General features: G+C 37.2%; 1 protein-coding gene across 6 annotated transcripts in view; it reads left to right on the forward strand.

The window, feature by feature from the left end:
- cnot6l (CCR4-NOT transcription complex, subunit 6-like) overlaps positions 1 to 12,090 on the forward strand; it is a 78,853-nt gene that overhangs the window by 34,949 nt on the left and 31,814 nt on the right. For all 6 annotated transcript variants that reach the window (XM_048594719.1, XM_048594822.1, XM_048594878.1 and 3 more), the window contains exons 4-6: positions 3,552 to 3,637; positions 5,296 to 5,385; positions 6,487 to 6,555. In XM_048594719.1, the coding sequence (XP_048450676.1) occupies positions 3,552 to 3,637; positions 5,296 to 5,385; positions 6,487 to 6,555 (245 nt within the window). The remainder of the gene's footprint in view (positions 1 to 3,551; positions 3,638 to 5,295; positions 5,386 to 6,486; positions 6,556 to 12,090) is intronic.

Here is a 12,090-nt window from a genome sequence, read left to right on the forward strand (position 1 = left end):
GAACTGGACGCATCTCCTCTAAATTCAGGACAAAGACAATTTAACATTATTGGGAAATGCATGATTGTTAAACATACCCAAGTATTGATTCAGAAGTTGCCAAGGTTGTTAAGAAATCTTAGCTTCCAAACCGATTTGGTTCTTTAGCATTGCAAGTAGTGGAATTATCCGATGATGGACTCCGGAGCCTTTTAGGTATAAAAGTTTAACTCCTTCGATATCTGAAAGAAATTACTCTGAAAATTACGTTAGTATTTGCGCACAGTTAATTATGTTTATTTTTCTGTTAGAAGGGAGATTGAAGTCATTTTTCTTTTAGCTAGGATGATTAGGACAAGAGGACAATACATGAGAGGAAAGTTTAATTATGGGAAGATAAAATATCTAGGTTCGGGAAGGAAAGAATTGGAAAACTTGTTGGTTTGTTTTGAAGATCGCCTTTGTCTTTGGTATGAATGAATTTTACAGAATATTGACTTCCAGTCAGCATGTGTTAACAGAAAACATTCTTCACTTTAAATGACCAAAATTGAAATATTTTCTCGATGTTGAATGAAAACTACGCTCTTTACTATAATTTAGACATGACTATAGTGCATGAATAGTAATATAAACAGTTCCTCAGTTTGAAAACAAAATTGTTTCGTTGCAAGTGGCCCAAGTCATGTAGACTACACTCCCAACAATGCAATCCTTTTTGTGTATGAAACTTTTCTATCTAGTAGCCAGAAAGCTGTCACAAAATATTCCTTTCAAATCTGCATTTTGTTCCAGCACCAAATTGGATTGATTTCTTTTTAGCATTGTAAATAACACAGAACTGGTTCTCAAAGCAATGCTATGATACAAAGGTGGAGAACAGTTTGATTGAGCTGTTTTATAGAGTTTCAGGCATAACATAAGACAGCAATTTTTGCAAACTACAAAGATATAAAAACACTTATCATACAACAGAAAAAAATAGAGAAACTCTGGTCAAGGCATCTTGTGCAAATACCTCAATCCCATAACTAATTAGTCTTGCATTTATTTATGAGTCAAATGGGTCAAGATGTGTCAAGCTGCAAGACCTATATTAATAGAGATCTGTATTCACCTCAAATCATTAAACGTTTTTTTAAGAATGGAATCTGCATCAATGACTGCCTCAATGAGGGTGAGAATCGATTTAAGTTGCTGCATGTTTGGTCCTCCCAGAGACCAGTAGGTAGTGGAGTCAATTGTAACTGCTAGAACCTGGATGGATTTGAAGGTTGAACATGGTGTTAGGGCATCCAAGCATCCAATGTCTCAGCTGACCTCCAACTTACTCCGTTGCCATCTAGTGCATCCATAAATTTGGTCTTTCCGTCTGTCAGCCATGTGTCCCAAACCTGAAAATACAGAACTTTGGTTCCGATAATTCAGGGGCTACCACAGATAAGGGAAACCTGAAGGCAAGTATGTTCCCAAGTAGGAGTGGATTCTGATGGAATTTAGCCACTTCTGCAAACTTGTATCATGTGACGAACAGTTGCCTGTCATTCTTCCCAAATCATGTGTCTGATGGAAGGAAATCTTGCGTAATATTCACTGTTCAGAAGCACCAGCCAGTACATTTGTCTCTTTCAGGTCTAATACCAGAAGGTTGAGTGTGACTGTTCACAGGTACTTGATCACCCCTTCAGCGTGAAACTCAGAACTATGTCAAAGAAATCACTTTTTTGTCCCACAAGTAGTCGCTGTTGTTTTCAAAGGAATGAATCAAAATGATTAGTTGCTACCTTTTTTAAGGTAACAGTTATTGGTTGTTTTATATCGAGAATCCTGTTCAGCATTCAAAATGAAAAGTGATTTTCATCTACAGCCCTGTCTGGTTTGTTGGCTAGGCTTCCTCAGCAATGATCTTTAAAAATTCCTTAATATTTCAAGTATTGCTGAAAGCCTGAAGCCGCTTTGTTAGGGAGTACACTTGCCACTAGTGCATCAAAACTTCTTTTGCATACTTTTTAATCCTGAAATGTTTCCACAGAGGGCACATTGACAAATAACTGCTGTCGCTGTCACCTCTGCAAGGCAATTAGACCCCAGTACTGAGATTAATGTCGGAGTAGACTGTGAGGACAGTCTCCGTGACCAGCTTGTGCAGAGCCAGTACCAATGGCCTCTTACGTGGGAGCCACAGGAATGGTTTCACCTTTTAGGAAGACACAGGACAGTTCTAACCCAGTGTTCGGTTTAGGTCTGGAGGTTAGTTTTAAATAGAAAGGGACAAACGCTGCTGTTGCAGTGCACAACTCCACTTAGTATGAGGTGGTGACTAGTTTTGCATATAGATTTGAGCACTGCAACCAAAAAGCCAGGTCATATAATTTTTACAGTCCATTGATTTTATTAACTCTATAATGCTGATGTCATGCAAAGTGCTGAAGCACAACAAATTGACTCCACACTGGCATCCAGGAAGGCTGGAATCTCAGGAGGTCATGTAGGATGTTTCACTCGACACTCTTGATTAAACGCACTTGCAGCTGCTTTATTCTTGATTCTTGCTTTCGGGCTGGTTGGGAATGAGGGATGTTCTTGAAACGTCTTCCCATTTAATGTCTGAATGTTCACTGTTATTCTTGATTGGAAGTGATCAGGCAGATCTACAGAATATCCTATGTGGCTGCTTGTAGTTTAACGTGTGTTGCTTTTGGTGTTTAGCATAACTGACCATGTATAATGTATTGTTACAACATGGGACTGTCTTGAGAAGCTCGTCATCATTGTAAACTTTAAAATTTTCAGCAGTAGATCAAATTCTGTAATCGTGTCAAATTATCACTTACAAACTGGTCGCAAGGAGGCAATGGCCTAGTGATATTATTGCTGGACTATTAATACAGAGATCCAGGTAATGTTCTGGGGACCCGAATTCTAATCCTGGCATGGGAGCTGTTGGAATTTGAATTCAGTTTTTAAAAAAAAATCTGGAATTAAGAATCTAATGATGACCATGAATCCGTTATTGATTGTCAGAAAAATCCATCTGGTTCACTAATGTCCTTTTAGGGAAGGAAACAGCCATTCTTACCTAGTCTGGCCTACATGTGACTCCCGACTAACAGCAATGCGGTTAACTCTTAACTAGCCTCTGGGATGAACAATAAATACTAGCCTAGCCATAATTCCTTCATCCCATGAATGAGTTTTTTAAAAAAACTCCAAAACAGTGGCTCTTAAAAAAAACTAAAACCCAGATCAACTGCAAATTCTCAGATGTATTTAAAGCAAAATTATTGTTAGTGGAGTGTGAATTTAGCTTTTTGTGGACATAATCAGGTGATGCTATTGTGATTAAACTTCATGTCCTTTAAAGCTGTCATAAGGGGAGAGATGTTGGTAGAACTTCCCTGTTTGACTCTGGAAACTATATTTATTTCCTTTTCTGTTTTTGCATGGTGTCTGCTTTTTTTTTAAAGGAAGGTCTTTTATAGTAACAATGTTTTTGTATTTTTCTTTTAACAATATCTGTACAGGTGGGAAAAAGTTCTACATTTAAGCATTTTTGTTTTCTTTTCCTGCAGGGAATTGCTTTTAAATAACAATCTGTTACGGGTTTTGCCTTACGAACTAGGAAGACTGTTCCAGCTACAGACCCTAGGTTTAAAAGGTCAGGGTTGATCAGTATTATTATGCACGTTAATAATCCTGTCTTGATTTCTGACAACTTTTATAACTTTACTGATGGATTTCTTGAATCCTTTTACCCCTCCCACACCACTACCCTAATTTTAAGGGTAACTTTTGTTTTAGTTACTTTTTTAAAACCTGTTCTGTGATTTAGGTTTTAAAAATAAGGGTACAGATGTAATTGAATATATTACTTGATGATTCGTTTTGCAGATTTTTGTCCAGTTTGTTCTAATTTTAAGTAAGTGAAATGTTGAAATGATTTGTACGTTTTCTTTTCATAGCTCCTTGTTAAATGTAAACTTACTGTGTAATGCCTGGTAAAACATTTTTTTAAAAAGTGCATGGTTCACAAAATGACTTGAGTAGCAGCTTTTATCTCTGTTAACCTTGTTGTGGCCCCGATTTGTGCACTTTTGTTTTCCCCTTACATCCTCCCTTTGTTTCAATTTCAGTTATTGATAGAAGATGTACATTTCAAGACTTCTCAAAGTTAGTTCATTTGAGTGTTTTCCAATGTTTGTGAGAAAACCTCTCTGCTATTATTGACATACACTTGGCAATCCAAAGCTTAACTTACAATGGCGTCATTAGAGAAAATGTAAATAGGAGAAGCAGTAGGCTGTTTGACTTCATGAGTCTGCACTGCCATTCAGCATAATTTAGAGCTGATCTGATTATGGCCATCATGTTCCTGACTCCTGTACCAACCCTCCTTTGACTTCGTTGTCTATTGAAGATATATTGAACGCAATCTTGAATGTTCGGTGACCCATCCTATATTACTTTGAGGTAGACAATTCCAAAGACTAATGACCCACCGGGAGAAGAAATTTCTCCTGTTCTCAGTGTTAAACTATACATCCATCTTTCTTTTGAAACTATCCCACTAATTCTAGACTGAAATTATGCTGTCAATGCCAAACACTGGTAAATGGGACCAATTTAGTTTGGGAAACCTGGTAGGGGGCATGGACAGTTTGGACTAAAAGGGTCTATTTCTGTGCTGTTAGACTCTATGACATGAATTACAAGTACAACATCAGAAATTGCAAGCTAGTAGTTCAGCAAATTTACAGGAATGCAAAATTGAACTTGTGCTGTATTTTGTTGGCGATTATGAATATCATTTCAGGAATGGTTTCCTTGAAACCAGTAACTGCAATGTAATAAAGCATCAATTTGACTGAACTTATTGGATGTGAATGCAAGTATAAGAAATATATTTACAATGCAGTGAGTGTGAGGTGGCATGCTTCATTACAAAAAGAGTTTGTTCCCTTTTACATTGCTCGTCCTCCTTCATGATACACACTGTTGATATGGCAGATCATTGATTTCATGTCACATTTTTGTCAGTAGTTCTCATTTTTCTTTTAGTGTGCTGGTTTTGTGCAAGTGATTTGCCAAGTAGTGTCTGATTTTTTTTTTTTCCTCTCTGTACTTGGGGGAACATTCTTGGCCTTCTCTCAGCTTATTTTAGTGGCTGAGATGAAATCAGGATTTTTTTTTGTGAAAATATACTGATATCAAATTCTATTATTCAGTGCAACAAACTAGAAATGTGTTTTTGATAATGTGGCAGTAAGTAGTCATGTGTAGATTAACATAATTGTGATGTTTCTGTTTTGGTGACAGGCAATCCTTTGTCACAGGATATTTTGAACCTCTATCAGGAACCAGACGGAACAAGAAAGCTACTGAACTACATGCTTGATAATTTAGCAGGTATTTTGTGAGCTCTTTCCATTGACTGTATCCACAATCTTTCATAATGTATACTCCAGTTGTTTTTAAAAACATTTAATGTATGCAGTTTTTTTTTTAAATTCTTAAAATCCCTAACAGAAAAAGAAAATCTATGTTCCAGTGTATTGTATTCTGATTTTGTGTGCATGATCTTTTGGTATTTCTTACACTTAGCAGAGCCACAAACTAGACATAATTGTGTCTTGCATTTCTCCTTCTCTCCCACTATCATTTTCATTGGCCTATTATTTTCTGTTTTCTCACTGCTGCAATTTTTTTCCAAATAAATTCACAGCTGATGGGTGACACTAACAAAGTGACATTTATTTTAAAGTCCACATTTGTCCTTGACGCTGATGGTGAGACATAAGGCTATTTCAAAGGAGAGTTCAAGTCAATTGTACTGCTGCTGTTGGTTTGGAATCATATAGGCAAAGAATAGCAAATTTTCTTGCCCAAAACATGAGAGTGAACACGTTTCACCATTTCATGCCCACCATTATCGATTTCTTTTTTAAGTTCTAGATTTCTGTGTTTGACTTTAGATTTTAACAGTTGGTGTTATGGGATTTGAAATTTATGTCTCCTCAGCAATTTGGGCAAGAAGAGTAGGCCAGTTTGAGTAAGCTTTTTTTTTGTTTTGGCAGCTTTTAGTGGTTACTTCACAAATGTAAACTAGCGTGCACAATGCTGAAGAAACTTGGCAAGTATGGGTGGTGGGGGTGGGGAAGGGGAAGGGAGGGAGAGAGCAGAGAGACAGAGTTAACGTTTTGAGTCGAGTATGACCCTACTTCTGAAGCTCGTATTCGACTCAGAATGTTGACTCTCTTCCCTCTACCCCTCCACTTTCCGCTGGCACGGTCGCCACAGATGCTGCGAGACCTGCCGAATTCCTCCAGGATATTTTATGCCTGTTTCAAGTTTCCAGCAAATGCACGATTTTGCTTTACTTCAAAAATGCAGGTGTGCAATTAGAAATTGTCTATTCTAAGCGGTAGCTGGTGTGTAGCAAGCAAGACCATGGGAAGACATAAAATGGCAGTCTTGCATTTTGAAAGTTTTATGTTTTCTTTCCTCAAGTTCATCCGGAGCAGCTTCCTCAGAGACCGTGGATCACTTTGAAGGAAAGAGACCAAGTGTTGCCAACAGGTAAATGTACATTTTATGTCATTAAACATAGTTGCATATTTAAAGTGGATCTGTTGCTACTGAATCTCCTGCAATTTCTTGCTGCTCACATAATGGGAAGTAGTTTTCTTGTATGCTTAATTTAGTAATTTCATGTTTAATGTTTTATGAGCAAATTGATTTTAGAGGCTTGAGTAGTGAATCAATAACATTGTCAATAATGAACAAAAGTAAAATTAAATATGATGCAATAATAAACATTTTATGTAAACAGTTGTACTTTAGCCAAGTCTTATGCGATGACTTTGTTGAAAGTTTGTTGTGTAAACTTTTACTCTGCATTTGAGAGTGGAGGTTCAATTGGGATACTGTGAAAGTTGCTCCTCTTACTTTTAAGATGACTTGGGTGAATTATATGTATGATTAAAGGATGATGGATGCGTCAAACACACAAACCAGATTTCTGCCCTGGGGAATAAAGTTCCGTCTGTTCATGCCACACCAGTAAGGTGACCACTTATTTCCTGCACATGCATAATCCATGGTACAATAAGTGAGCTGCTTCAAATTTACTGTTTAAATCCTGACATCTATATCCTCATCAACAAGCCAACATAAAAGAATGATGTTTCACAGCATTTAATGCGAAGCATTAAGTTGCTTCTCGAATCTTCTTTTGAGCCCTTTCATTTAGTCAATTCTTATAAATTTGAAACTTAATGAGTAATTAAACTGGATTGTTATGATAAGGGATTGAATTGAAATGCTGGAATGCAGTGCTAAACAACTGGGAATTTTCAGAAATTGGATTTCAATTGGTGGTAAAGTGTTTGTGTTGCAATTTTTCTCAGCTGCTTTCGTCACAATTATCGACACAAACGAGTAGGACAAATTGAGTTCAAGAGATACATTAAGTGGAAAAATAAATCTATCAAAATTAATCAGGTTGCTTCATACAATCTCCTTGATCATGTTGTACTTACTTTGGTTTTTCTGATTTTTTTTTTCCCCTCATAGGGGCCATGTTTTTTATCAATTGGTGACTCCAGGGTTAGCAATAAAGTTGATAATACAGAGCCATGGTTTTCACTGTCGTCAATACATTTTTTGTTTCAAAGATTATTCTCCTGATAATGGCTTTGCAGCCAATGTTGTTAGCCGTAATGTGGAGATGCGGGTGTTAGATTGGGATGGACAAAGTCAAAAGTCACATGACACTAGGTTACAGTCCAACAGATCTATTTAAAATCACAAGCTTTTGGAGTACTGCTCCTTCGTCAGGTGAAGTGGAGGGAGGCGCACAGGCTCAGAATATATAGGTGGAGAGATAATGGCAAGATAATTCCAGGTCGTTAAGAATATCAACAGGTAAGTACAAATCGTGTGAGTAGAGTGTTGACAGGCTGAACAAGTGAAGGGATGATCTATGAATTAATTAAAGCAGAAATGTAATTACAAATAATGGAAAATAAGATGGTGCTAGAGATAAACTGATTGGCTGGAATGCCATGAGTAGGTATCATAGTTGCATGTTGATAACAAAAGTAACAAGTCATCAAAAATTGTACAAACTAATTACTTGTGATGATCTCTCTGCCTCAAATAGTTTGTACACTATTGTAACTTTTACTTGATTTGTTACTTTTGTTAGACCCTTGTTATGCAACTCTGATACCTACTCATGGTATTCCAGTCGATTTGGTTTCTGTAGAACCATCTTATTTTCGATTATTTGTAATTATTTCTCTGCCTTTATTAATTGGTTCATAGGTCATTCCTTCACTTATTATTCAGCTGTCAACATTTTATTCACACTATTTATATTTTAACTGTTGATTATTCTTAATCACCTGGAATTAGCTTGCCATTATCTCTCTGTCAATATATTCTGTGCCTGTGCGTTTCCCTCCACTTCACCTGATGAATGAGCAGTGCTTTGAAAGCTTGCAATTTTAAATAAATCTTTTGGACTATAACCTGGTGTCGTGTGACTTTTGACACTGTAAATAGCTTTCTTGTATATCTATATGGTAGTTGACCTCTGCCAATCATCTCACAGTTTCTCCTACCCAATGGGTCAATCTGGCAGAGGGAAGAGAGAAAGAAAACAGTGTAAAACTGTAAGGGAAAAACTTTATGGAATAATAAAGTTCAACCTATCCAAAAGCAAAGTGCTGCAGATGGTAAAGATAAATTGTCGTTGTGTTTGTCCAGCACTTTGAAAGCGCTATCAGAACATTCAACACCCTAGCTTATTCCCCGCAGCCCTGAAAAGTTTTTGCTTGCAGATATTAACCCAATTTTTACTTTTTGAAGTACTTACTGAACCTGCTGCCGCACTCTCTTTTATGCAACGTAGTCTGTATCATAACAACCCTGCACTCTGTATGGTTATTTTGCCACTTGCCTATAAATTTAAATCTTTTCAGATCCATACAAGCAGTATGAGAGTTTGTCCTCATTTACTCCATCAAAGCTCATGAATTTGAAACATTTTTGAGCAAAAATCCTCTTTTAACCATTTCTGTTTTTAATGAGAACAGCTCAGTTTCTTCAAGTAGAATTCAGTTTTATCTTATTGTAAGGAAATTAATTCCAGATACGTTACTCACTCATTCAAAACCTGTATGGCCCTATCACAGAACTAACTCTCTCTTTTTAAGTAAATATATTAAAATAGTCTGTGCCCCATCATGAATATGTTCACCCAGTCATAGCTTTTTTTAGGAAAGGGTACAAAACTGATACAGAATTGCACAGCCTTTTTTCCTGAAAACGCCCAACAATAATATTGAAACAAGGGTTGATTCTTATTGTGAAGCTTTCTTTACTTGCGTCAAAATTTTTTGAGTGTGGACTTTTGTCATGAACAATCTGCTCATCAAATACACTTCCTGTCTGACTCCAGTCTCTGTACCCATTAGAGAGTGTATTTTCTTATGATTACAGTGCCAGGAGAGACATTCAAAAAGTTTTTAATGCACTCCACTACAACAATACAGAGGTCTAATTATTGTTCAGTTCCCTTCATAAGGATTTTAATTTTCTGAGATAGCAACACAAATGATTATAACTTTGCTACCTATTGCCTCTCCATGTAACTGAAGTCCTTCTTAGCATTTTAATTAGCTTCTGCGTCCTCTAAGGCCTTGATGTTCTATGAAAGTGTGCAACTGGGGCCTAACTAATATTTGGTGAAATTTAACAAACCTCCTTGCTTTTGTGCTCTATTTTTGGGGCCAAGGATCTCATCCTACCTTTTAATAATCTTGTAAGACTTGTCCTGCTGCCTTGTACGCTTTTACCCACTTCAAAATCTATTCATATTGTTACCCCATTCTTCCTCTAAATCGGTTTACATCTCTGTATTAAATTTCATCTGTCATTTCAGCGTGCGAATGTAAGAAATACAGCAGAAACAAGAGTAGGCCATACAGCCCATTAAGCCTGCTTGCCCATTCAGTGCAATCATAGTAGACCTTCGGCTTCAGCTCTGCTTTTCCTCCTGTGTTCCTTGATTAGCCAAGATATCAAAAATCTGTCCATCTCCATTTGAAATACATTTTAATGGGTTGAGAATCCACAACTTGCTGGTGTAGATAATTTGGGAAATTCATAACTCTGAAGAAATTCCTCCTCTCAATCCTAATTGATAACAACAAAAGAAATTGTCAGAAAAAGACTCCGCAGGTCTGGCAGCATCTGTGGAAGGAAAACAAAGATGCTGCCAGACCTGCTGAGTTTTCTCTAGCAACGTCTTAATTGCTTATTTCCAGCATCTGCAGTTCTTTTTTTAAAATTTTGCTAAATGTTTGGTCCCTTTACCTTTGAGATGCTGTGCCCCTGAACCAGAAGAAACAACCTCTCAGTATCTATCCTGTCGAGCCCTATCAGAATTTTCAATGATTTAGTGAGAGCATCCTTTTTTTTGCACAACTCCTCCAGGGAATATAGACCCAGTTACCTGTCCCTTCATCACAGTACAATGTCCCATTGTCCTAGGGAACATTCCAGTGAATATTTACTCTGCAGCTCCCAATGCAAGTACTGTACATTCTTGCTGAAATATGAAGATCAAAACTGCACATAGTTTCCAGTTGTGGTCTCACCAAAGCTAAATATGATTATAAGAGAAGACCTTCATTCCTCTATTCCAATTCTTTTGTAGTGATGGCTAACATGCGATTTGGCTTTCGCATTGTATGGTAGCTTTATATTCCATATAGGGTTCACCAGGGTCCCTTGACACATCAATGTTTTGAAGTTTTGTGACTTCTTTTGAAAACCAAAATTCTTTTCTGTTCTTGCAACCCAAGCACTTGACATAACATCCCCACATTATGTTTCATCTGCCACCTTATTTGTTCACTCACTTAACCTGTCTTTATCTCTATGTAAATTTTTTATGTTCTGGCAGCTTGTTTTCCCACCTAACTTTGTATTGTCAACAAACATAGTTAATTCCTCTTAGTCTTTTCTTGTCCAACTCATTTAATTTAGGTTGCAAGTATTTGACACCTCCATTCTGATCTTTGGCACTTCACTGGTCGCAGACTGCTAGCTTGAAAATGCCTGGTTTAGCCCTATGCTTGGCATCTTCTCTGTAAAGTCTGAAGTCACACAACACCAGGTTATTGTCTAACAGGTTTATTTGAAATCGCAAGCTTTCAGGGTGCTGCTCCTTCATCTGACTTCACCTGATGAAGGAGCAGCGCCCTGAAAGCTTGTGATTTCAAATAAATCTGTTAGACAACAACCTGGTGATGCGTGACTTCTGACTTTGTCCACCTCAGTCCAACACTCGCACTTCCATATCTTCTCTGTAAGCCAGTTCTGTCTCTAGGGTAATCTCTATTACTCTAAACTCACCAGCTCTCAACTTGTGTGGTACTTCATCAGATGCCTTTTGGAAATTCAGCTATTCCATTGAATATCTGCTGTTTGTCCATCTCTTTGTAATATGTTAAAAAAGCTTTTAAATTTATTCAACACTATGTCTATGTCTTTGTCTTTTTCATAAAGTCATGTTAAGTTTGATTATGCCATGATTTTCTAAGGCCAGAGATTTCCTCGAGATTTCGGCATTCTCTGGACTACTGATATTGGGCGAAGTGCCTATGTTTTTCTCACTACCTCCTTGCTGGTTGCAGAACCTTGGCGTTTCATGTCATCTGCAAACTTTGAAATTATACCTTTTTTTTTATATATTCAAGCGAAGGTCAAAACCAACCCTCTAGAGACACCACTGCCTGCTACCCTCTGGACTGTGAAACAACTTGTCAGCACTTCTCTGCTATCTTTTACACAGTCAATGTAATCTCCTCACTTTTTGCCAAGCAATCTGCTATGTGCCCCTTTAACAAATATCTTTTGAATCATCTTGCATATATCAACTATGTGACCCCCAAATCTTCTTTCATGGAACAGAGAACTCCAATTAAGCTAGTCTAATTGCTTCTAAAAAATTCATGCTGACTTTGATTTTGTTAATATAACTTTTTTGTAAGCCCAATTTTTGCTTTAGCTTAATGTCTCATGAACCTCCAGAATTGACAT

This window comes from Rhincodon typus, chromosome 1 (genome assembly GCF_021869965.1).
Source record: "Rhincodon typus isolate 14 chromosome 1, sRhiTyp1.1, whole genome shotgun sequence".
In the NCBI taxonomy this organism is placed as follows: Eukaryota; Metazoa; Chordata; class Chondrichthyes; order Orectolobiformes; family Rhincodontidae; genus Rhincodon; species Rhincodon typus.